We start from the raw sequence: 27,318 nt of genomic DNA, 5'->3' as shown, positions 1-27,318 counted from the left end.
TTATTTATTTTAGTTTATATGAAAATATAAATTTTATATTTGTAAATTGATTAGGCCCAATTTTTTATTTAACAAAAATTATTGTCTTCCATCCAAAAACTCTTTAAGAAAAAAAAAAAAAAAATGTCTTCCATCCAAAAACTCTTTAAGAAAAAAAAAAAAAAAAAAAAAAAAAAAAAAAAAAAAAAAAAAAGTATCAAAGATTATGTTGCTTTCTACTTCGTCTACCTCCAGCAACTTTGACTTTAGAGAAAGTAGCAGGTAAAATTTGAGGCAGCGCCAACATCCCACCATCTTCTTCCAATGTTAAGCCATACTCACCAGTAGAGAACTCTTATTCCATCTTTACTCTTCGGCTCACCCAATTTGATTTATAAGATTATGAAATCATATAATTTTCTTACAAAACAATTTTAAATGAATCAAACATGAAATCATGAAATTAATTATAACATCATAAAACGATTAACTGGCTAACCGACCTTTGCCACCTCTGTTCAACTCAAACTTTTTTGTTAGTTCGTTTAGTTTCTTTTTGCACTGAAGTGAAGTTTAAACTCACTCAAAAGAATCCAAGAGAAGAATGGGAATCATTAAACCACTCCAAAATTATAACTATACACCATACACCAGTATATACATCTAGATTCAGTGAACAGCAACATAATTCGTCATACATCATGAAGTGAAAATATGATTATATAAAAGCAGTTAAGAGCTGGAAATTGCGTATTCTTTAAAATCATATACACACACCTGTTTATAGCAGGTTTGTGCTGCACAAAACTTCAATGCACTATTCTGATTCATCCACATCAAGCTGCTTCATATATATCCTTTTCCGGACATGTATGTTTTTTTTTTTTTGCATACACCCGAGCAGTTCTTCTCTTGTATATTCCCCAGGCACCATGAAGGTGCATTGCTAAAAATGAACATTTAATAATTGCAAGTTAGGAAATCAATGAACTCTACAGAGTTCCCTTCACCTACAACAAAATGGAAGTAGTCTACATATTACGTTGTCCAAATACCATTTCATGATATACAGGACAGTTCAGAAACATAAATAGAAGGAAAATGTATTACTATGAACTTGTAAAACATAAGGATGCTAGATATGTATTAATTTGAACCTGGAAAACATAAGGGTGCTACATACACGCAACAAAAGTTAAAGAAAAAAATAATAACTGCCATTTTACACATCAAAAGGCAAGCAAGTCCAATCTCCTAACCATGAAGATACACTATAATTATGCTGACAAGTAATTAGGATCCTACGAACACGTTAAATTATCAGCTACTAGGACTCCAAACACAGACAGGATCAACATTGCTGCCATTACTGTTGTCAATCTTATCATCTTATCTTCAATAAGAAACAAAATGTTCATTAAAATATCCACCTTAATTACAAGAAATAGGTTTTATATCCTTTCTATTTTAGCTAATAATGATCACTCATGCTGACATAAATTCTTCCTTTTTCAGTGTATAGAAAAGCAACAGTTTTTTGTGGTTCTTTTCCCATTGTGATCACATAATTTTCCACAGCTTTGGGGGGAAGGAGAAAAATGATGACTGTCCAGATTTGCAGATCAATTTTCCTCAATATCAATCCTCTAATATGAAAAAACTTCAGGAAATAAATGCACATGCATAGCTTATAATCTAAAGGCAGCGCAAAAAATATTCAAACCTTCTTAAAATCCTCCTCTTCATTCGTCCCCCTTCCCTGTTATTGCACAAGTGATAATTACCTGGAGTGACTAATTATTCACACATCCTTGTAAAATGTACGAGGCTTTGTTACGAACCTGAAGAATAAGTAGAAAAAATTATAAAACATCACTGAAAGGGGCTGATACAAGGAAAAAGACTGATGTCCAACACACCTTCAGTGCATGAGGCCTAAGATCAGTGCTTGCAATTTGGCATGAGCAGTTTCGTAGATAAAGAGCCCACATTTCTTTCATTATAGGATTCTCATCTAGTATTGAGCTTGATAAAAGCCAATGCTCTGCCAAAGCCAAGAAGATGTACATCTTGAAAAGATCACAATCCTTGTCCTTCATATTGATGGACATCAAAGCACTGAGTATCTCCTCATCCCTTACCTGAGAAATAATGAAAAACATGAACCCGGATAAGTGTAGTTGACTTGGCTTGCAGGATAAGAAAATGGAAAGCACAAGAGGCTGGATTGTGCATTCAGCTGGCTGCCAAGTGGCATAAAATATCAAAATTACTCGAGAGAAAAGACTCATCCAGCATTATCTACATCTCAGTGGGAAAGGAAAACAAGCTACCTTATTATGAAAACAAACAACAAGCATCTCATGAGCAATAGCACTTCTAAGATCTTTACTACGTCTTTTGACTCCTGAAATGCATTCCACTGCCCGCAAGCAGTTCAAGTCCTTAGGGACTCTGTATTAACATTGCAAATAGCATTCAGTAAAAAGAGAAAGAAAGTAGACAGAGTATAAGGCATATTAGAGTACGCCCCAGGTTAGTAAATACAGCTCCATAATTGCATTAACCATAAAGACCTGAAAAGCCATCTAAAATGCTCATCAGAATAATTTAAGAGTCTGTTTCCCCTTAATTACATGCAGTTGCAGCACATATAACCCAACAGACCAAAAAAGGATAATATTTCAGATCTTGTTTTACCTTTCTTTATCAAATTATTAATAACGAATTTTATCTTAACACAGGTACAATAATAGACCAGCAAATGAAGTGTTTGAAGACTCATTATACATACTCCTAGACGTTCATAAATTCTCTTTCCCAGTTCTCTTCTGATGGAAGACCATATATCAATCACCCTGGTCTTGCTAAAAAAAATACATGGGCACTATTGCAAATTTTGATGGAATGATGATCGAACATCAAATTCATGGACCTCTAACATCTTTTCTGAAGAAATATCTTATTATATGTAAAATTTCACGTGGTATCTTCATTTAAAGAACCTGTCAGCTGAGTAAGTCAAACAGAAACTTATCAAAAGCTGAAAAATGGAAGATGGGCTTTGCATAAATCTAAGAAACCAGAAACAGAATACCAAGATTGCAAAGCAGGGGATAAGGATGTTTGAACTTGAAACATCCACTAATTTAATTATAGAATTGCTATCCAAATTTGCAACCTTCCCATAGAAAATCCTCCAATAACAACAAAAGCAATGATATAAACCCATCATTGTGTAACTTTTGAAATTCTGACTTTTTATAAAAGTGCAATCTCATATAGATTGGTATTTTTAGTGAAATCTACTTACAAAACAGAATTATAGTTGACTTCCATAAGTTAAAGATCTTTTATTTTTATGGAACTGATTTATATTTAATTTTTTACTAACTCTCTCTAATTTTCTCTTATATATATCCAGATACTATAAATTAAGTATCGTGAAGAAAAAAATTCAATATTTAATTACAAAATCTCATGGTATCAAAGCAATATATCTGAACCCTAACAAAAACTTGTTTTCCTCTATCTTACTATTGACCAAATATAAAAAGACCACCGCATGAACCAATGACATCTCTGAAGTCATATATATACCTAATCGAAAGCTATTCAAATTCCGATCACCAGCCATAGGCTAAATAAAAACAACTATATTCAACGGTCTCAATCGGTAAAGATATCTATCTGTGGAAGATGGAGAAGAGAATACCTCACCGGAAAAGTTACCCAACCGAGTACCGAAAACCCAAAATCCCAAACTTGGAAGGTCGAGAATAATTTGCTCATGTTGTAGCTAATTAGCTCCATGAAAAATGATATCGATGAGAATTTCCTATTGTACGGGATGCTACACGAAATTTGGGAAGTTGCCAAAGAATTCTACTCGAGCAAAGAAAATATATTCAAAATTTATCACTAAATCTAGCCTCCACAACTTATGACAAGGAGATCTATCTATAATCTAGCACTACAGCATGCTTACCCATTATTGACAAATGCTCAATGCATTTGAGGAACTTGCATTGAGCTATCCAGATGATACAAAACACTACAAATAAATTTTAGAAAGAAAAAAAAATTTCAAATTTCTTGTGGGATTGAAGAAAGATCTGGAGGAAGTCTGGAGGAAGAATACTCGAAATGAAAGCACTAATTGGTATTCATGAGGTATTTTCTGAAGTAAAGAGAGAAGTAGAAAAAAGATAATTTTGAGAGATGGATTTATAAGCCCTACTACTGCGCAAAACTTTGCCTCAGCTGCTCAAAAATCTCATCCCAACTTAGACAAACGACAAAGAAAGGAAAGGCCTTGGTGTAATCATTGTAGAAAACTAGATCCTAGATCATACACGAAAGAATTGCTGAAAAATTCATGAAAAGTCAACTGATTTTAAAACCACAAACAAAGAAAGTAAGAAAAATCATGTCTCTATTAATGAATGTGTCTCTACTAAAGAATCATACTCATTCAGCAGAAAGTAGATAGATGCCCTCCAAAAAACTGTTCTTACATCAAAACTCCATCAACATAGAACTTGGAAAAACAGCCCAAAAATGTAATTCATTTAGTGTTTCTAATGCTATTTCAAAAAATCAAATACTTGCCTCATTAACTCAGCGGTATTCGACCATATGATAAGAAATAAAACATTATTTCAAGAATATAATTCATGCAAAGAGAACATCACCATAAAAATAACGAATGGATCTCATTTAAGAGTGTCCGGGATGGTGGATATCCTCATCTCGAAACAGTTAACCTTAAAGGGAATACTTCATGTACCTAATTTGAATTGTAACTTGTTATCAGTGAGCAAACTTCCCCAGGATCATAATTGTCTTGCTAAACTTTCCTCAAATTATGTGAATTTCAGGATTTGGATTTGAGGACGATTGACAATGATAAAAATGTACTTCGGGCTCTTTTCTCTTTAAGAATAATGGATCTTTCAGAAGGAAAATGCAGCATATGTTGAGTCTCAATACAATTCAACTTACTTAAACAATTTTAGTACAATTATATTATGACATTGTCAATTGGGACATCTAAATTTTGTACGCCTTAAACAATTGTTCCCTTCTTTATTCATGAATAACAATTCAAAAACTTTCGTTGTTAAGTATATCAATTAAAAAACATATCTCATATTATACTACAAAACTTCTAATCCGTTTGTTATGGTACATAGTGATGTCTGGAGTCATCTAGAATCAACAATATTAATAATATTAAATTATTTATATCCTTTGTAGATGATCATACAAGAATTACATGATTACTTCTTATGAAAGAAAAATTAAAAGTTGACCAAATATTTAGAAATTTCAACATGTTCCAAACCCAATTCCAAACAAAACAACAAGTGGTGAAGACAGATAATGGAAAAAAATACTTTGAAAAATAGGTCAATATGTATATTAGAAAGAAGGGGATTGTTTGTCAAAATTCATGCATTGATACTCCTTAACAAAATGGGATAGTCAAAAGGAAGAACAGTTATCTCTTGGAAGTTGCATGTTTCCTCATGTTCTACAATTTTTCTGGGAGAAACTGTTCTAACTACGACTTACCTTATCAATAAAATATCTTCTCAGATTCTTGAGTTTCAAACATCCTACCAAGTTATACTCTAATACTTTCCTACCACTCGACCCCGCCTATCAAAGTTTTTGATTGTTCAGCCTTTATTCATATACACAACCATCACAGAAACAAACTAGACTCCAAATCAATGAAATGTATTTTGTTGACTATTCATCAAATAAAATGGATATAAGTGTTATTCATCACACATCTATAAGTTCTATAACATCATGAATGTCATCTTTCATGAAAATCAACTATAGTACAAATAGGTACTCAATAAGAGAAAAATACACAAGAATCGCAATTTTGGGACTCTACTATTGAATATTTTCATCCTCCTCCAACTAAACCTATTCAACACAGATCGAGAAAAGACATCTGAACCTAATTACCACCATGAAAAGCCTAAACTTTAGATTTATATCATAAGGAACAAGAACCAAGAAGAGAAAGAGCCACCACCACCTGAGTACTTCAGGTAAGTCAAGTTCAGATCTCTCCCTCGATAATATGTATGATGATAGACTTATTACCTTAAGACAACTAAAAAGTCATGTGTTGATCGTCCAATTCACAATTTTGTTTCATAAAAAGATCTATCTTAAAACCACCAGGCATTTATTAGCAATATTGATAAAATACAGATACCAAGGAAGATACATGAAGTATTAAAAGTACTATAGGGAAACAGCAATAATGGAGGAAATCCAAACCTTAGAAAAACATGAGACTTGAAAAATAAAAGAATTACCACATGGAGAACATGTAGTTAGTCGTAAATGGGTGTTCACAATCAAGCATAATGCCGATGGTAGTATCGATAAGTTTAAAGCTCAAATTGTTGTCAAAGACCTTACTCAATCCTATAAAATCGATTATCAAGAGACTTTTGCACCAATAGCAAAACTTAACACAGTTTGGATATTAATGTCCCTAGCTACCAATCTTGATTGATCATACTCCAAATAGATCTAAAAAATGTTTTTCTTAATGGAGAATTAGAGGAAGAAGTTTATATGAAAATACCACCAGACTTTGAAAGTCAAGTCACTAATAGAAAGGTCAGCAGACTCAAAAAACCTCCATATGTATCTTTCAAAAAAGAAGTTTCTATATTAACTCAAATAATATCTAAGAGCATGGTTTGACAAATCCATTAAGACAACCAAGAGGTATGGATATAATCAATGTCAAACAGATCATACTACATTTGTCAAGCATGATTCTTTAGGGAAAAAGCAATTGCTCATCATATATGGGGATATAATAATTATAAAGGATGACATAGAGGAGATACTCAAGCTACAAAATATCTTAACTAAAGAATCTAAGATTTTAAGAAATCTCATATATATCTTGGTGAAAATTGTTAGGTTAAAGAATCTCAATTTCTCAGAAAAAGTATGTATTGGATATTCTAAAGAGACAAGAATTCTTAGATAAGAGCCTGCAAACACACCCATGGATCCCAACATTAAATTGAAAAATAAAATTAATAGTATTCCAGTTGACAAAGAAAGATACCAAATTTTAATGAGTAAATTGATTTACCTCTTATATACTAAACCTGATATCAATTTTGTCGTCAGTGTGGTAAGTTAGTTCATGAATAATTCAACCGAAAAACTTATGGAGGTAATGTTTCGGATTCTCAACCGAAAAGGCCTTTCATCAAGTTTCTTGGAAATTTATTGATTACATGTTGGATATGATGGGTTTTGGTGAGAAATGGAGAAGATAGATCCACACTTGTATCTCCATGACCAGTTTCGCAGTAATGGTAAATGGTGGCTCTTCCATGTTTTTTTCAACTATGAGGGGTTTGAGACAAGGTAACCCCCTCTCCCCTTTATTATTCATCATTGTTATGGAAGGACTAAACAAACTCATCGAAAAAGCTAAAAATTTACAATTATTGAGGGGTATTGAAGCGGAAAATTTTCACAAACAGTTGGAAATCACTCATCTTTTCTTTGTTGACGACACCCTAATGTTTTGTCAACCGAATGCTAATTCACTTCTTACTCTAAGGTGTATTCTTATCTATTTTCAAGCAGTATCTGGCCTTAAGATTAACTTGCATAAATCAGAACTTGTGGAGCTTGGCACTGTCGGTAATGGGCAGATCTTGGCTCGGGTCTTAAACTGTAAAATTGTTCAATTACCCATCAAATATTTGGGCATCCCTCGTTGCTAGATACAAAGATAGGAAAAGTTGAGACCTGATCATTGATTTTGTGGAAAACAAATTTTCCGGTTGGAAAAGAAATTTTCTCTCCAAGGCGGGTAGATTAACACTCATAAAAAGCACTCTATTGAATCTTCTGATTTATTATTTATCCATGTTGCTCATCCCCACAAAGGTAGTTAAGAAATTAGAAACTATTCAAAATCACTTCCTTTGGGGAGATGAGGTCAACAACAGAAAAATTCACCTTGTCAGATGGGAAGATCTCAAACACCCTAATGCTTATGGAGGATTGGAAATCAGATATGTCACCACTCTTAATCAAGCTTTACTCGGTAAATGGACTTGGCGGTTTTGGAATGATAAAAACAGTCTTTGAAGGAATGTTATTATTCAAAAATGGTATGGGGAAGAATTACATAATTCCAATTTACCATATCATAGTCTGCATGGTTACAGCTTGTGGAAGAGCATTAAGCAGTCGGGGGCTACTGTAACTCACTACTCCAGGTGGTTAATCGGTAATAGAAGTAAGGTGGGATTTTGGAAAGATATTTGGAATGGCCACAAAATGTTCCAGCACAGATTTCCTACAGCTTGTAGAAGAGCATTAAGCAATCGGGAGCTCTTGTAACTCACTACTCCAGGTGGTTAATCAGTAATGGAAGAAAGGTGAGATTTTGGAAAGATATTTGGAATAGCCAGGAAATGTTCCAGCAAAGATTTCTCAACATTTTTGCTATAGCCAGAGAGAAAAACGCATTCATTGACAATATTCTGGGGTCTGACTCAATTGGGGACTGGAATTTGGCTTTAAACAGAAATTTACAAGATTGGGAGATGGAGGAATACCTGTCTATGGCACAGATTCTGTTCAGCATTAGATTAAACAGCAACAAAGACAAATTAGTTTGGAAACTGAGTAAAAATGGAGCTTTCTCAGTAAAATCTCTCTACTTCCAACTGGCTGGTCACACTAGCTCTGCCAGTCAGAAATTTCCAGCAAATATTATTTGGAAATCTAAAGCCCACCAAGAATTTCCTTCTTCGCTTGGGAAGCTGCTAAAGAACGCATTCTAGCTCTGGACAATCTCCAAATGAGAGGTATCACCGAAGTCAATAGATGCTACCTTTGTAAATCTGATTTGGAAACTTGCAACCACCTTCTCCTTTGGTGCCCACATTCTCACTCTCTCTGATCTCTGGTTTTCAGCATCATGAATTTACCCCAGGTCACTGCCGGGTCTGTTAGTGGTGAACTAACTGCCTGGGCCTTTGTAGGAGAGAAGCTAATCATAAAATCAAACCCCTAGTTATTTTTTGGATTGGTCTGGAAAGAAAGGAATAGTAGAGCTTTTAAGGAAAAAGAATTGGATGTTGTTGCTATCAAGGACATATGGCTTCATCTTTTTGGATCTATTGTACTTGGTCACAACTTTGATGGCATCATTGATTTTAGTTCTATTGTAGATATATTTATTGAGTTGTAAATCTTTTGTACATGAACAGCATTTCCTTGGTGCCTACTATCAATACATTTTACACTTTTATTTCAAAAAAAATAACAGTTGGACATGAACTATTTTTTAAAAAAAATATAAACCAAGAAATTAAAATATATATTGATGCAGACTGGGCTAGTTCTATAACTGATAGAAGATTTATATCTCGATACTATATGTATGTCTAGCGAAACCAAATTACTTGGAGAACAAAAAGAGCAATTAGTGGTATCAAGAAGTAGTGTTGATGCTAAGTTTAGATTTTTATCTCATGACATCTGTGAAAGAATGTGGCTACAAAGGATATTTGATGAATTGAGAATTCCTTCTTTGGAGCATATAAAAGTGTTATATGACAATCAATCTACAATAGACATGGTAAAGAACCTACTTCATCATAATTGAATCAAACATGTAAAAATTGATAAATACTTTATTAAAGAGAAAATAGAGTCAGGAGCACTATTCTTGCGACACGTTCAAACTTGTCATCAAATTGCAGATATTTTCACAAAGGCATTAATTAGGAAGACTTTCGAAGAATTGAGTTCTAAATTTGATTTGCTCAACATCTTCAACTAGAGTGAAAGTGTAGGAATCCGACTTTTTGTTTAAGTCCAATCCCTATACAAATTAGTATATTTAGAGATGTCTCCCTATAAAGCAAAATCATATTCGATTCTTATAACTAAAAGATTTTATCATTTTATGGAACTGATTTATATTTATTTTTCTACTAAAACTCTCTTTAATATTTTTCTATATATATTCAGATATTGTAAATTAAGTATAGAATAAAAATTTAATATTTAATTACAAATTCTCAGTAATAAATAAGGAAAGCTATACACATAGAGTGAGTTGGAAGAGCATATGGATAAGACAGATCCAACTGACACAATATTGGACTACGGCACACAGATCCTAAAGAAATTAGAAGTAAAAGGTCATAACCTGCGAGCAAGAGATTTGGCTATTTTCTCACAGCTGCTAATCCATTCTTGATCTTTAAAGTACTCAATGAGTGATTCAATGCACTCTTGCAAAAGCACCAAAAGACCTTGAAGTTGGCGATCCAAAAGAAGCCAAATGATAACTTCGGCCAAATCCTCGGCTTCTGATACCAAAAAGAGTGGTTGTTTGCTCCTGCAAAAGAAAATAGAATAAATCAAATTTGAAGGTTAGAGAACAATCAAATGGAGAACCAAACATCCACATTAATTTAAACATAGGTATGGTAAAGGACAAGCAATGTAGAATAAGAAGATTCAACTACAAATTTAGAGAAGTTTTATTAAGAACAATACTTAAAGGTCTTGGACCTCAATAATCAAAATAATATCTCAATATAAATAATAATCATAAATAGTTTACTTAATAATTAAACTAGGGTACCTTATTTATAGGCACCAAAATACATCAAAATAGAAAATCTAGAAAACCTAATAAAACAAGAAAATAAATTAATAGAAGGAAACTACGAAATCTTCCCATTTCCTTTTATTATAAACAAAGAAAACTTAAAATAGGAAAATAAATTAAACGGAAGGAATTAGGAACTTAGGAAATCTTTCTACTTCCTTTTATTATAAAACTTTCCAAAACTTTATTTCTACAATAAAAAAAATCAAAATTTCTTATTCCTTTTTGTGGAAAAGAGAAATTAAAATTTCCTACTCCATTTACCGTAAAATTTCCTAAAACGATTGTTTTCTTTTATTGATCTTGTATCAACAAGGTCCACTATAAATGTTAAAGAACACCGATTGTCATACCAAAATCTCAATGTCAAGACGACTCTTATATTTGTATGGACTTCAAGTATTGGCAATCACATACTTGTTTTTAGTGTAAAAGAACACACCTCAATTGAGAACAAGCTGTTGTAACTTTGATCCAGGCTCTAATATTTTGTGGTGCCCCCCTGTTACCAAACTCTTAAAGGCAAATATACAAGCTAACATGAGAAGAACCCCAGATACCAAGATTGTATATATTTTGAAAGCATGTACACATCATGTGCAAAAATATGAAAGTAAAGTGTAAAGCAATGAAAATAAGGGTCACTTTATCCAAATACTTATAAAGTTTGAAGAAGTTGACAACCAAATACACAGCGTTGCAACAATGCCAACCTTGATCATTTCAATTGATAATAAATCAAGAAAAGATTTCTATTGATGCAAAAGTAAGATATAAATGAAGGTAATTTAGAAATAATTATATAAAGGATAATTACATAACAATACCATGCAGTCTTAATAAAGCTTCAATCAGGACCTCTATTTGCGATTATATCTCTTTAAATAACTTGTTTTTTCTCTAAGCAAGATTTTTCAGGTGACAGTTTCGATAATAGTTGTCACGGAAATATCTCACATGCTCAACACACGTGAACAGGTTGTGAAAGGACAAAAATACCCCTAACTGTAATAGAAAAAAAGCTGCATTGTGCATCTTCCCCACTCTCCCGCTCTCTTGGGCAGCTATTCTTTTAACACCATTGCTTACAATTGACAAAGACCAACCAACTGTCTGCACATGTCCAAGTTACTGGAAAAGCAAATGCTGATTGCAATGACTGCTTCTCCCTCAACAGAGACCAGTTTGCTGACAATAAAGGAGACTGGACAGCACATTTGTTTAATTACCACCGAGCATCTTGACTTTGAAGGTGCCCATTTTTCATGGCTGTTGCTCAACTTCCAACTTCTATTTGTTTCTGCAAATCTAAGAATTCGTCTAAGTTGATGAAATTTTATATGGATTAGGTTTCTTTCCCTGTCTAGTTGGTTTTTGGCAAGGAACAGAAGCATATATCAATAATCAAAGAGTAAAGTCCACACCGAGAAGGAAAGCCATATTATTGGAGCCTCCTCAACCCAAATTTTGTTCAGTAGAAAAGGAAAAAGCTAAAATGGCAAGAGTGTGCTCAGCTTTGTGAAAAGGGCTACGAATATAAGCAACATAAATGAATCCGACTGTGTACCAAGCTGTTTATATCATCCAAATCAAGCAATATTCAGTTCCCAGTGACCACTAAGATCTTGCATAAGGAGCTAAGCATCATTTTCAACTTCAGTACTGCTAAAATCCCTCTCCACGGCTATTTATTTTTTAAAAAAATAAAAAGGATAAAGTATATCATTGACAAGAAGGCACAAAGGGAATGCCGACTATATACAAAAAATTTACAATTAAGTTAGTATATCAATAAAATTTTCAAAATCTTCTACCCTATTTATGTCATGACCCAAATATAAAGAGTCTAAATAATGCATCTATCTATCCCTCAATTTCGGAAAATCGCCCTCAATCCCTTCAAACGCCCTTTGATTCCTCTCGTTCCACACAACCCACAAAATAGTAAGTGGTATTAAATTTACAATTTTTCTCCCCTTACTGAATCATCCCAACCCCACCGCTCATTTTTACAGAACCAGCAATAACCCAATTGATCTCCAGTAACCCGTAAACTGATCTCCACAAGCTATACGCCACAGGACACAATAACAGGATATGATTATAATTTTCTTCAGCTCTTCTACACAAGAAACACCCATTCACTAAAATATTATCCCTTCTCATGAGTTTATCAATTGTCAAAATACATTATCTTCCCGCTTCCCAAGCAAAAAAAATGCAACATGAGGTGGGGGGGCATTCACTCTCCAATCTGTCTCACCAGGAAACCGTTCTCATCCGAACCTTTCTGATTAACCAGGTAATTATAATAGGATTCTACAGTGAATAGGCCTTTCTTTTCCAGTTCCATAACAATGTATCCCTTTGCTCATTCAAGGATATGTTTGCTAGCAACTTCAGCAAATTTTCATATTCTGCCACTTCCTAATCGTTGAGGTTTCTGATCAATTCTATGTTCCAGCTTCTTTGATTTTCCCCTGCACTGTACGCTTCGTCAACAGTAATAAACTTGTTGCAAGCAATTGCATAAATCTGTGAGAATAGATTGCTGAGTCTGCCCCCTTCCACCCAATCATCATTCCAGAAAATTACATCCTTCCCATTACCAACCTTCTACTTAATGCACAACTAGATATTCTGTCTACCCATACTAATATTCCTCCAAACACCCACCCCATGTGGTCTAGTTCACTCATTGATCCTCATACCCAGGATCCACCTGCCCCATTTTGCATCAATCACCTTCCTCTAGAGTCTATCCTCTTCTCTCACATACCTCCACAGCCATTTACCAAGAAGGGCTAGATTCAAATCAACAAAAAATCTCAGCTCCAATCCTCCCGACTCCAAAGGTCTTTTGACCTTCTCTCACCTCATCAAGTGATACCTTCTTCTTTCTTTAGTGTCTACTCACAAGAATCGACATTGGATGGTCTCAAATCTTCCCACAACCTTCACCGAAACAGTTAAGACAGATAGATAGTATATAGGGAGATTCTCCAGAGTAGTCTTCACCAGAGTTAGTCTTCCCCCCTTTGAAAAAAATCCATCCCGCCAATCTTTTTTCAAACACCTCCATGACCGGATCCCACACCCTCTCATCTTTATATCGCACGCCAAGGGGGATACCAAGGCACCTAATCGGAAATTTCGCAACTTTATAACCCAGGACACTAGCATGATCCTCCTGGTCACTCCTGTTTCCCACCCTTACCAATTTAGATTTTTTTAGGTTAATCTTTAGACTCAACACCGCCTGGAAGCATAACAAAATACACCTAAGTTAAATTAAGCAGCATGTTCTGATCAAGCTAACAAAAATAAGTGTATCATCAGCGAAAAAAATGCGTAGTGTCCATTGTGTCATCTTTTTTGCCAACCGTCAACCCCTTGATCTATTCCAGTTCCTTGGCCCTCATTAAAAGTTTATTCAAAGCCTCCATTACCACTATAAAAAATAACGGAGATAACGGGTCTCCCTGCCTCAACCAATGACTTGCCTTGAAAAAATTTGAAGCACCCTCATTAACTAACACAACAAACAAGCTAGTGGTCATAGAAGTATTCATCCATTTCCTCCATTTTGCACCAAAACCCAATCTCCCAAGCATTTAATCAACAAAACTCCAACTTACATGGTTGTATGTCTTTTCCATATATAATTTACACAACACACCCCCCTTCCTAAACTCCAAATCACCCACCACTTCATTCATTATTAACACTGCCTCCATAATTTGTCTTTTCTCCACAAAAACATGTCAGCATTCCCCAATTACTTTCCTCATCAACTTGGACATCCTTCTAGCCAAAACTTTTGATGTGATTTTATATACGCACCCCACCAAACTTATATGCTTGAAATCTTTCATGCTATATGCTCCATCCACCTTAGCAATAAGAATCAAGAATGTAGAATTCAAGGCTTTCACAAAAGTCCCCCTTCTCATGATATTCTCTGAACACCTCCATGATCTCATCCCAAATGAATTGCTAGCACTCCTACATGAAACCCAAAATTAAACCTATGAAGCCCCAGAGATTTATCTTTGTCACATAGCTTAATCCCTTCCCACACCTCTTCCTCGGAAAATTCCCTCTCAAGGTATTGTCTACAGTCGTCATCCAGTTTATTAAGCTGAAGCTCATTTAGTTTAGGCCTTCTATTAAACTCTACAATATATAAATCTTGGAAGAAATTCTTAACCTCCTCCCTCAGACCATCGTTGCCCCAAACCAGCTGATTCTCAATCATTAACTCCTCCACATAATTAACTCTTCTTCTGGAATTAGCCAAACAGTGGAAGTATCTGGTGTAACGGTCCCCCTCTTTCAACCATTTTTCTCTAGCTTTCTGCCGTCAAGAAACCTCCTCCATCTGCATTCTGCTGGCCAGTTCAGAGTTCAAGGATATTCTGCTAGCTATGTCATCCTGTGAAAGACCAAACTCTCCCTCAACAATCATCCCAATCTCATGCAGCGATAATTAAACCTTCGTCTCCTCTCTTCTACCCTCCTCCTTAGCCCACATCTTTATCTTTTCTTTTATCATCTTGAGTTTACTTGACACTCTGTAGCTAGCCTTTCCAGTAACCACAGTTTCCTTCCACCAATTCTCCACTTTACACAATAAACTTTTCACTTTTAGCCACTTATTACCGAATTTGAAAGGCACCGGTCCCCATTTGATCCCATCCGAAGCCAAACAAATGGGAAAATGATCTGAAATAGGCCTTTGAAGAATTTTTTGGCAAAGCCATGGAAAATGACTATGGCAATCAGAAGAAATCAAGAATCTCCCCACGGCTATTTCTAGTCCATAGACTTGGAAAAAGAAGGTTTTCTGTTAAATAATGAAGAAGTCACTCACTCTTAAGTGGCCAAACTAACATGTTTTGACTGTTGTAACTTCACTCTAAAATGGTGGAAAAAGAAGTGGTTTAATATTTTATTATGATAAATGTTATATATTGGCTGAAAAACATTAATAAGCCTGTAGAGTGCAGTTTTTTCTTTTACTTCTAAATTTAGGGATATTTTTTTATTTCATAATATTCACATCTGAGATATTCTATTATGGTTATTATCGGAAAAAATACAGAACATCCCTCATTTGAGACAAAATAGATATAAAATGTGTCAAAAAGTAAAATCAAACCGAGATCTTAATTTGAAATACAAGAACAAAATGTTTCTATTAAAGTGCCCATATACACACACATTGATGAAGATAAGAATTAAGCATGTCCATCCTTATCAACATGAAAAGAGTATTAACAAAAAAGATTCATTTTCCCAATTTTATTCCAAAGTAAAATCAATAAACAAGAACAACAGTGGACATTGCAAATATGTATTTTTTTTAATTAAAAAAAATGAATTATTTTAACAAACACCAAGAAGGTGTCAAGTCGTATACAAATTATCTAGATATCTACTAAGCTGTCAACAAGTCTTCCAAATCTTCCATGAAATAAAGAAGATGACTAAATATCAAAAAGTCAAGAGTTTGGAACCATCAATTTTTAATCCCATCAAAATCCCCCATCACCAAAAAAATGGTGAGTGGAATAAGGTCCATGAATTTCCTCCACCAACTTATGCTCTTCGACACCCAGATTTCATCTCTGATCGAACCTGCCACCACGCAACTGATGCCCAATAAACCGTAAACCATTGACCATAGTTTACATACTACTAGACAGCATAAAGGAACATGACTATAAGTCTCCTCAACACCTTTACACAAATAACAACCATGCACCATAATCATTCCCTTTCTCATCAATTTGTCAATGGTTAGAATGCAACCCCTATCGGCTTCCGATACAAATAAAGCAACTCTGGGAGGAACTTTAGCCTTCCATATCTATCTAAAAGGAAACTTGTTACCTTCAATTTCCTATTTAGTCAAATACTTGTAAAAGGATTTGACCAAAAAATATCCAAAATTAATAAGACTCCATTGAGGTTATTCATTACTGTCATCCAGAACAGTGAGAGACAAGGTACCTGGAGATTCTCATATTCATTGATCTCCAAATCATTAAAGTTTCTCAATACATTTACCTGCCACTCCTTTACTCCTCCCCTATATCGTTGGAAGTCATTAACCAAAATGTCTTTCTGTTGTGCAATAACGAAAATCTGAGGGTACTGATCTCTAAAGACTCCACCATTCAGCCACAGGTCTTCCAAAAACTGATTTGGTCACCCTTACCAGCCTTCTATCTAACATATATCTGAAATCTATCTCTACCCATGCAAATCTTTTTCCATAATCCTTTTTCTGTATGATCTTGTCAATGTTCTGGTATATACCATTCCTCATCTACACCATACTTCTCTTCTATCACCCTTCGCCATAACAAATCCTCTTCTTTCCATTTACTTTGTAAAGCCATGTTCATATCCAGAAGAGATCTTAATTCTAATCCTCCCTGGGGAATTGGCTTCTTGATCTCTTCACAAGCTGCTAAATGATATCTTTTTTTTTCATCTAAATTGCTCCATAAGAATCTATATTGTATAGCTTCAATTTTCTTGGCAACACTCGCTGGAATACTGAATAGGGAGGATAGCTTGCCCAGCGTGTTTTTGATGATTGTCAACCTCCCTCCTTTAGAAAGAAAAGCTCTCTTTCAGCCCGTCAACCTATTTCTAAACCTATTCAACATCAGATCCCAAGCCTTTACCTCTTTGTAATTAGCCCCCAGTGGTAACTCCAAATACTTAGTCGACAATTTAACAGTTCTGCATCCCAGTACCCTCGCCAATCTTATGATATCGCTATCATCTCTCAATCTAATAACCTCAAACTTGGTAAGATAAATATTGAATCCCAAAAACCAGTAGGAAATCCATCAAGACCCATATTAGGTTGAGTATTGCATGCTCATCTGGCTCACAAAATAGCATGGTATCATCAATGAACAACAAGTGTGTTATCTCCTCAGCGTGTTCCCCCACTCCCACCATAAGACCTCTAAACAAAACTAGCTCCCTTGCTCTTATCAGCATCTTATTTAAAGCTTTCATAATCACGATAAATAACAAAAGGGATAACAGAAAACTTTGTCTTAGCCCTCTATAAGCATTGAAAAGACGGCCCTTCAATTGACCATTACCATGAAGGATGTGGAAGTGATACAAGATTTCATCCATCTACGCCATTTAACACCAAATCCATTCTCATAAGCATAAAATATAAAAAACTCTAATTTATGTGATTGCATGCTTTCTCCATGTCAAGCTTACATAGGATTCCTTCTGTTTCTTAATCACCAAATCATCCACCACCTCATTGGAAATAAGGGCGGCATCGAGGATTTTTCTACCACCCATAAAAGCAATCTAGACATTTTTCTAACAAGTACCTTTATAATAAGTTTATAAATATTTCCTATCAACATCAGGACCATGTCCCTCACCATTATCATCATCAAGTTGCGATTTCCGTGTTAGTTGTATGGATTATTGAGAAATTAATGGAGTGAAAAGCGCGTGCGCGGAAGAGGAAGAGATGTCATGGATTGATGTTTGCTAAAAAAAATAAAAAATAAAATAATATATATAAAAAAAAATAATAAAAAAATATACTAAAAAAATAAGTTGAGGATGATGTCCAGTTTGATGAAGATAAAGGCTTGAGCGAACGCTGCTTACACATCCCAACAGTTTCCTTACCTTAACCTTGAGGGTAAGGTTTATTTTCAAAGGAAGGGAATTGTTGAGAACCAGTTGCACACACAAGACAACTAATAGGAGAACATGGATCCAAAGGGTGCATGAGGCAGATGGTGAAAGCATCTGAAGGGAACCATACTGTCTTAAAGATATCCCGAAAGATTAAAACACATAGGGCGATTGAGGAAAACATGGCATGTGTGGGGCCTTCCTAACCGGAGCATACAAGACACATCTATGTCATGTGATGAGAGGATCCTGGCCATCAAACATGCATTCCCGGGCACATGGACGAAGATTAATATTAGGGTTTCCTGGCACCTGACAAATGCGTTACAGCCACTCGGGATTCCTTTGAACCTAACTCTAAGGCTTCTGGCGAAATGGGATAGATTCAGAATATTTTCGACTCTTTTCTTTGTATCTAACCACAAATTTTTGAAGATGTAAGCATAGAATGAATTATTTAAGTATATTTTCATCATCTCACTCAAATTTTCTCTCTCTATCTCGATGTTCTTCCTTTTCCTCTCCGAAATCGCTTTTCCTCTCTTGGTTTCTTTCTTTGTTTCTATTCTCTTGACCTTCTAAATCTTTTTTTCTATGTCTCTCTTTCTCTTAAAATAGAGACACTTACCTCCTAGATACAAACCAAGTATCAAGTTCGTAACAAACACATTCAACATGAAATATCACACCTAAAACATGCAATCTTCCATTCTTATCACACAATGCATACATGCATATTCACATTTACAATCACAAACATAATCTACCATAGGAGAATAACGAAAACAAGATACGTATCATCTTCCAGTCCATGATACTCAAATCCAATTTGTTGCCATATCAACTAAAACAGCAAGTATAAGATGGAGCTCACAAAAGGAAATATATCATTGGCTATATGTTGCAAAGCACTTAACAGAGAAACTTCCTCAATAACCATGATAGTGTACAGTACCCACGGGAACTAAAATGAACCATGATACTGCATGGTACCCACAGGAACTAAAATGAAAAGCATCATGGAACTTCAACTATATAGCAAAACTAGAAGTGTAGAACATATAAAAGCTCTATAATTTGGCAAGGATACATGATCTCACCTTTTCTTTGGTTTTGTTACTCTAGTTAGAGCAAAACACCTAGCATGCCAATGCACATTAATTGATTAAATTGGAAATGCTCAAATTGCATGCAATTTAATAAGATACCCCAGAACTTCAGATGTGATCATAAACTATGTCAAACAAAACGGCAAGGATAAATATACGCCTCTTGCACAGTAGTGCAGACTTAACACTCTGCAGTATGCATGAAATTTTTTCAGAGTTAGGAGAGCTCACCAGTTTGGTCTGATCGGGTGTTGGATGAAAAATTGAAAAGGAACCCATATGTTTCAAGAGCCTCTTTAAGTTCAGAGTAGCTAGGAAACCAATCAATTTTAATAGAATGCGCATTGACCTGATTAAGGATGATAACAGAACTCAGCCAAGCCTATTAAAACGAACGCAGAGTCCCGTAGGCTGTAAATAATAAGCATGCTTAACTAACTTCTAAACAATGGATGACAAAATTGGTTCACCTCATTTTCAGAAGAAAGTATTTCGCACCAAAAATCACATGCAGGTACCCTCAACTCTTCTCTTGATGAATACAACACTGAACCAAAACCAAAGGATAAGTACATGAGAAACTACTGACCATTAATAGACAGGTTAAGAGAGATGGATGGACTTACACAAATTGAATGTCCAAGTGGCTATTGATTTTTCCACATGACCACATGTCAACGCTAATTTCCGAAGCCACCCATTTGTTAATAATCCTTCCAAGAAAGTACCACCTGCATGAAAAGATTGACTAAGAAACACACTTGAAAAATGTATCCTCAGGCATACTGCTTGGAAGTGGTTAGAATTGATAGCAAAGCAATGGTTTAAAGAATTTATATTTCTAAGAAACATAACAAGGACTTAAGAGCATAAGTAGAGAGCAACCATCCAAGAAAAGAGAGTATGAGAAGTAAAAATGGAAAATACCTTCTTCTTCAACAAGCTCCACCAAAGAATTGAGCTCATTACCGATGAAGGACTGCAAAAGTGAGCAACTTTGAAGTCCAGAGTAGATTGAAGGTGGTGGAGGCTTCTGCATTTCATATAGAGGAACCAGGCATAACAAAATATCAGTCATCCTATACATGTCTTCCTATTGAAAATTTCAACAATATTCAAATCCATAACTATTAGTTAGGCAGAATTAAGATTAGATTCATTCATTTACATTTAAAAAAAGATTAGATTCATCCATTGAAAATACCTGATTTCCAAAAACTATTAAACCCCATTCATCATTCTCTTCCTCGCCACTTAATTTCTCCATCTACCGAGGGTTATAAGAAAATAAGTTTCCACTTCACCATATCTAACAGATAATAGATGGTTAAAAAATGGAACAAATTATAAAACCAAAGCTTATCATGCCTCATCCTGGCAGCCATGAAGTAAATTGGATAGTGCAGCTTCTTTGCCATCATCATCTTCGTCAGAATTGTAGTTTTTACAGGCTTTTGCTCGTTTGTTTTCCTTTTCAATAAGCTTGCTTTTTTCCTTGTAAAAGTCGGTCAAAAGATCATCCAACCCAATAACCTTTTTCCTGGTTTGACATTCAAACGAAATTGGATCATTGAAAGGAAGAACCAAACGCCACATTCTAATCTGTAGAAGCAAGTGATTCAGTAAAATCCTTATTTACTACAAAATAATAAGATCAATGTAATTGGCAGAAGAGAAAAACCATCTTTTCAGTTGACGAATGCACAAGTTCAAATCAAAATCTTAAGCTGGTTACAGATAAGGCCGTTTTAGTTTGATGGTTCTCAATAAGACCAAACTCTTTAAAAAACGAGAAAAAATAAACACTCCACAAAATGAGTCGAAATTTAAGCTTTTAATATACAAAACATTATTATCAACAGTTGGCATTAAGAAGGGGAAAATAAGAGCATAACGAGAGGACAATATAAGATGCAATTAATACAACGCAAAACCCTAAACCGTCCAAAAGGAAGAAGAATGACAGAAACCCCAGGTATCCAAATGAAAAATTGGGAGAATTGAACAAGATAAAAGAGAAAGAGGGGAAACCTTTTCTTATTAACAACAGAGGAATTGAGTAGGGGGTCTTCCTTCTCAAAATCAAGAGGACCATCCATATTCAACATCTCTCCCTCCGCCATTCTCGCTTTCTCAAGGAAGTACTTGTGTTGTTGTGATTTTATAGGCTGCAGAATTTTTTATCAGAGAGGCACGAAATTAGAATTTGGAGCAGCACTTCCCTAAAGCTTGGCGAGAGTTTGAGCGCGAACAAGTAGGAGGCGTTTGTAAGCTAAAAATGTTTTCTTTAAAAAAACAAAAATAAATAAAAAAGAATGCTAATGGTATAAAATAAATAAATACATTTTATAAAAATTAATTATTACATTATAAATAATTTATAATTTATATTATTATTTTATATAATTACTTTCAAATTGATATGACAAAATATAATTAAATATATTTGATAATTAAAACAAGTAAGAAATTGCAATTTCTAAAAATTATAACCCGTACCACACATCAAACAAATTTCACAAAATCGAAATTATTTGCTTAAGTAACAAACCAAATTTACAGTGAATTGGGTGTTTTTCCCTTCTTGAAATAATATGGGATTACTACTTTAAGTGGCAGAAGAACATTGTTTATTAAGAAAACTTTTCGTGCAAATTTAAAATTTAAACAATCACGACGAATAACATTCTCTAAAAGTCCTCATTTTTTCTAAATTATTACAAACATACTTTAAATTTTGTGCATATAAAAAATGATTGTCCCTAATTTTTAAGCATATATATTTAACTAACATCATTTTATTGTTAAATTATAATAATTTATCAATCATAATTTTTAAGTTTCAAACTAAAAACACACGTTGATTTATTAGTGAAAAAAAAAATTAATAGATGGTGCAACAAATGAGAAAAAGCTTGTAATCAAAAAGAAAAAGGCAACATTTTTCGGATTTATTTTAATTGACGAGACATGACATTTATGTAGAAGAAAAATCATATCAAATTTTGATGTGCATTTGAAGTTATCAGTCAATGACTGATTTTAAATATTTTTAAAACTAAAAATATGACTTTGAATCTTAAAAATGTATAAAAACTTTTTTAAAATTTTATTAATAATATTAAGGAGTTAATTATAACATTTTACCTCTATATAATACATATATATATATTTTATGAAAAAATATTAAAAAAGAAAATATATTTTAAAAATTATTATATAAAAATCTTAGTATTATTTATAAATAGTATATCTGTTCGTGAATAATTTTATTAATAAATTAAAAGAAATCTTAGTATTACTATAGTTTTGTATTTAATTTTAATTTAAATAATAAAAAAAATTAAAAAATAAAAATTTATATTTGACTGAAGAATACGTTCATCTTTCAATAACAAATATAACCTGTTTCTTTTTTGCTATTCAACGGCAATCTCCCTCGCTCTACGTATCTTCATAAAAAAACCAAACAAAAGAAATAAAAAACTAAATCAAAACAAGCAAATATGTATGAACCAAACTAATAAATGATTGGTTTATAATTATATTTATGAAATGAACTAAAATAACAGTTTATAATAGATTTCATCCCTCCATTATGTAGACAAGTGAATAGTATGTATGCATTGAATTTCTCATAACTAACCAAAACAAAGAAAAAGAGAGAGAGAGTAAAATGATAAGGCAAAGACATTGAATATTAGTGTTTTTCAAGGCAACGATAGAGACAAATCAAGGTGAAGATCAAGACATTTATGATAAAAATATAATTCATTTTATTAAATTTATGGAATTTTGTTAATTTTTTTTTTAAAAATAATATTTGCACATCAATAATAACATATAATACAAACTATTAATAACAACACACAAAAATTGATTTAAACTTGCACTCTATTTTTTTTTTTTTATGAGTTGAAGCAAAATCAGTCATATAGCTCTAATTATTAAATGCACTACTAAGAAAACAATAGCCCGTGATTGTCACTGACCATTATATATATATAAAAAACAAAACAAAAGAGTTGCTTTAAATCATACTACTTTGTTTTATACAAATGGAAGTGGTATGAGAAAAACCAACCCACTGAAACAGCTTCATATATTTTAAGTCAATTGAGAAGAAATAAAAGCAACCCACCAGTCAATTATAAAGATAGGACCAAATCTAGATGCCTCCTATTCATTGAGATCCCATTTGATTACTTTATCAAACTAGGTTTTTCTTATTGTTCCTTTTTTTTTTTTTTCTTTTCTTTTGTCTTCTTCTCCCAAAATTAGAAAACTCCCTTCTACTGTGGCCTCTTAACTGGTTCCGATTTAGGAGCTTCTGCATTTTCTCTGAATTTCTTGTATATATCACCACTGTAAAATTTTCTAGTTCTCATAACCAGAACCAGAGAAGTACAAGCTCCGAAGAATGTAGCTGCAGCCATGATTACAAAAGATAGTCTGTAACATCTTTTACCAAGACAAGTCAGTTCTTTAACAGCAGCTCTGGTCAATCCTCTGGCTGCAAGTTGTTTCTCTGCTTCTCTGTCGTAAAGCAACCCAGCTACTTTCACATTTAGAATGTAAGATCCGAGAGGGCTTGCTAATTGCCCACAGTTGAATAATGTAGAGAAGTATTTCAACCCAAAGAGCTCTGAAATAATGGCGAATAGTAATGGCAATTGAGCACCAAATGAGAACCCAATGATCACTGATGCAGCGTAGAGTGAGCCAGGGACAGGGAACGCGATGAGGAGATGACCTACACTGGCTAAAAGAAGAATGAAGGTCATCATCAATGGACGTGGAACTTTGTATTTGACGAGTAGAGATTCTGAGACGAACCCAGAAAATACTCTTCCGAAATAGTTCCATATACTGACAAGTGATACAAATGAGCTCACGGTTCGAGCTGGGTAACCTAGAGATTCCCCAATCTGACCCAGATTATCAACAGCTGATAAACTTGCTCCTAATCCACACAGTGTGGCGATGAAGAGGATTAACATGTCCGCGCTCAGCAAAGCTTGTAAGATTGTGTAGTCTTCTCCTCTGGGTGGTTTGTCACAGACGGTGACGAAGCAAGATTTCTCAGCTTCCGCCACCGTTCTTGGCGAAATAGGAAGCTCAGATGCCTCCCGAGTCACTTCATTCTCTGGTTGTTTGTGGGTTACCACCTCAGTAGGAGGATCTACAGGCTGTTTCTTGAGATTCCAGAGATGAAACTCTTCTCTAATGGCGACAAAAAGAGGTACAAACAACATGATACAAACCACAGTGGTAACGATAATCTGGACTGCATGAGAGAAAACTACTTGTTTCTGAGCTAGATTGAGTGCCATTAAGAACAAAGCAAGAACAATTGAGACATAAAGAAAATTGTAGAAGACGGAGAGTTCATTGGGATGTCTCACAACCTTCATGATTCTAATTGTGTAAACAAAAACTATAGAAATTGCAGCGGGTAACCAACCAACGAGAAGAATAAGAGATGTAGCATCATGGCCATAAACAGCCAAATAAATCTGAGTCATGATAGCTCCACTCAATCCAACAAAACCCTTCAACAGACCCAACATAACACCTCTGCTTTCTGGGAAATTCTTAACACAGGTAACCAAAGCTCCTGTGTTTGCAAAATTCTGAGAATTTGCACCTATACAAATATACAAACACATATGCCAAACTGCAGGTTTAGCAATCCTGCCGGTGACGGCTAACCAGATCATGAAGTAACCCACAAAATTCATACCAGAACCGACAAGGAGAACAAACCACGGCGGGGTAATCTCGCCGAGAAGACCGGCGGGGACTCCGACATTTGCACCAAGATCCTTAAAGAAACCTATGAGATTTAAGGTTGTCTGATCGTAACCAAGATTCTGCTTGATGACTTTTGAGTACGTACCAAACAAGTAAGTGCCACCAGCTCCAGCCATGACGAGAAAGGAAGCGAAAACGGAGAACCATCTTCCTCGAACAACCTGAACAAGGAAAGAGAAAGTGAGAGCATCTCTGAATCTGGTGGGTGGAGCTACGACGTCGACAACACCCATGATTTTGGTTGAATTGAAAGAAGAAAAGAGTGAGAAAGATTAAATAAGAAGAAGAAAATAAATATGTCAATGAGAGTGGAGAAAGAAAGCGAGAAAGGGGTGATTTGAGAGAATTAGCGCAACTTGCTTGGACAGAGGGAGGGATTGACACACGGGCAGGGAGCTATAAATAACGCCCAAAGAAAAAGTGGAAGGTGTTGAATAAGTTTATCTGATTAATGGTGTGATCTGTACTACTTATCTAATTTTTTTCAAAACTTCTATTTTTTTTTTTTTTTAAATTTGATAATACAGATGCAGTTGTTTTACTATTTAGGTTTCTTTTTATAATAAAAATATTTTAAATCAGCAATAGTAATAATAATAATAAAATTAACATTAGAGGGTCGATTGAAATTTATAAGAAAATGAACGTGAAGGATGTGTCTCGTATTTTTTTGGGTCACCATAATTTTATAGTTTTACACAGTCATTCAAAAATTGTGGAGCAGATGAATTATATTATGTTTAGTTAGTGTTCTTAGTTTATGGCAATTACTTATAAGGAATTAGATTGTCATTAAAACTAATGGAATACGTAGAAACTTCTTGACTTGACTTTTTTTCTGAAGCGGTGAGATGAAGGGTTTCTTTGTTTCTGTTGGGTAGAAGCTGTTATTACATTAAGAGAGGTCAATGAGTTGGAATTGTTAATTAAAAGGTCAAAACACTTGGATAAACCATATGATCTTTTTGTCTAACAGATTATTACAACTATAAATGTAAGGATATAATAAATGTGATTTTCTTCTTATAGATCATGACAACATTACATATGGGTTACAGTAGATAATTAGGAGAAGGGATTCAGAAAAGGTAAAAATAGATATATTTGAAGATTACAAAAACTTTGATACACAACTAACTCACAGCTGGATCTTTTATCTCCTACATGTTTGGAAGATGTGTATGCCCACCAAGAACGCTAATCTTAGTCGAATGTTTTGGATGAATATAAGTGAATTATTCATACGTGAACATGCCAAAGATTGATTTTGAGACAAACTTGTTTGCGCAGAAAATCAAAATCGAAGAGTAAGTGCTCCACGAAATGATAATCGAAAACTCGATTTTAAGTGTACAAGTGGTTTCAGTTATTTAGGTTGAAGCTGACTCTAAATTCTTGGAACCAGCTTGAAGGAAAAAGAAGTCACTGAGGAAGTTCGTGGGATGGTGCTGTCAACCTCGTGAATAATTCATTTATAGAGCAGTAGTAGTGGTTTTAGATTTTCCGGCACATTAAGTGGGTGTGCAAAATTGTAGATAACTAATGTTATTTCTTTTTCTTTTTTTTTTTTTATTTTCCTAAGTTAATTAATCTCAGAGTTTGATATTTAACATAAAAAGCATCATATTTAAACTTTGTCTAGCGCAATTAATACTGAAAATTAATTGATGAACAAATATGGAGTCTTAAATAATAATTTTTATTTAGTTGACTTGTTGAATCCTTTTACCATTTTGTATATATAGGCTATATAATTATTATATTAGTATTATTATTAATGAAACTAAGCGTGTATGAATACATGCAATAGCTTTTCTAGAATAACAAATAATTTATGATAATGTTATCTTGAGTTAGTGTTTAATAATAAAACCACAATCGGAGTTAAAATAATAAAGTAAAGCTGAAAAGTGTTCTCGAGTTGAAGACAAAAATGATGAATAAATAATTAGTCTTGAGTTTAGTAATGACATTTTGTATCAGAACCGCTTAATCTGTCCATTCTCTCCCTCT

General features: G+C 34.1%; 2 protein-coding genes across 7 annotated transcripts; both read right to left on the bottom strand.

Moving 5' to 3' along the window:
- Window positions 1–584: 584 nt before the first annotated feature.
- Window positions 585–21,770, bottom strand: LOC110823961 (actin protein 2/3 complex subunit-like protein). Of its 6 annotated transcripts, none has more exons than XR_015816955.1 (14): window positions 21,523–21,769; window positions 20,860–21,031; window positions 20,696–20,758; window positions 20,419–20,524; window positions 20,118–20,222; window positions 19,962–20,038; window positions 19,723–19,840; window positions 11,127–11,199; window positions 10,217–10,408; window positions 2,313–2,433; window positions 1,899–2,120; window positions 1,703–1,820; window positions 898–925; window positions 585–853 (listed from the first exon to the last, which is right to left on the bottom strand). XR_015816955.1 is itself a non-coding variant. In XM_088213269.1 (14 exons), exons 1-12 carry the CDS (start codon window positions 21,612–21,614, stop codon window positions 1,773–1,775), a joined length of 1,389 nt encoding a protein of 462 aa, XP_088069395.1. In that variant the 5' UTR covers window positions 21,615–21,770; the 3' UTR covers window positions 585–853; window positions 898–925; window positions 1,764–1,772. The 6 variants fall into 6 exon arrangements, 3 of the variants coding, with proteins under 3 accessions (XP_088069395.1, XP_088069394.1, XP_088069393.1); XM_088213269.1 differs by having other exon boundaries at window positions 1,764–1,820; window positions 21,523–21,770; XR_015816954.1 differs by having other exon boundaries at window positions 585–989; window positions 21,523–21,770.
- Window positions 21,771–23,451: 1,681 nt separating this feature from the next.
- LOC110824225 (Major facilitator superfamily protein) lies at window positions 23,452–25,732 on the bottom strand. Its single transcript, XM_022054801.2, has one exon. It carries the CDS (start codon window positions 25,536–25,538, stop codon window positions 23,784–23,786), a length of 1,755 nt encoding a protein of 584 aa, XP_021910493.1. The 5' UTR covers window positions 25,539–25,732; the 3' UTR covers window positions 23,452–23,783.
- Between the last annotated feature and the right edge of the window lie 1,586 nt (window positions 25,733–27,318).

This window comes from Carica papaya, chromosome 2 (genome assembly GCF_054855325.1).
Source record: "Carica papaya isolate Zhongbai chromosome 2, ASM5485532v1, whole genome shotgun sequence".
Classification (NCBI taxonomy): Eukaryota; Viridiplantae; Streptophyta; class Magnoliopsida; order Brassicales; family Caricaceae; genus Carica; species Carica papaya.
Note: the sequence above shows the minus strand (reverse complement) of the source record. Positions and strands in the feature narration are given on the sequence as shown.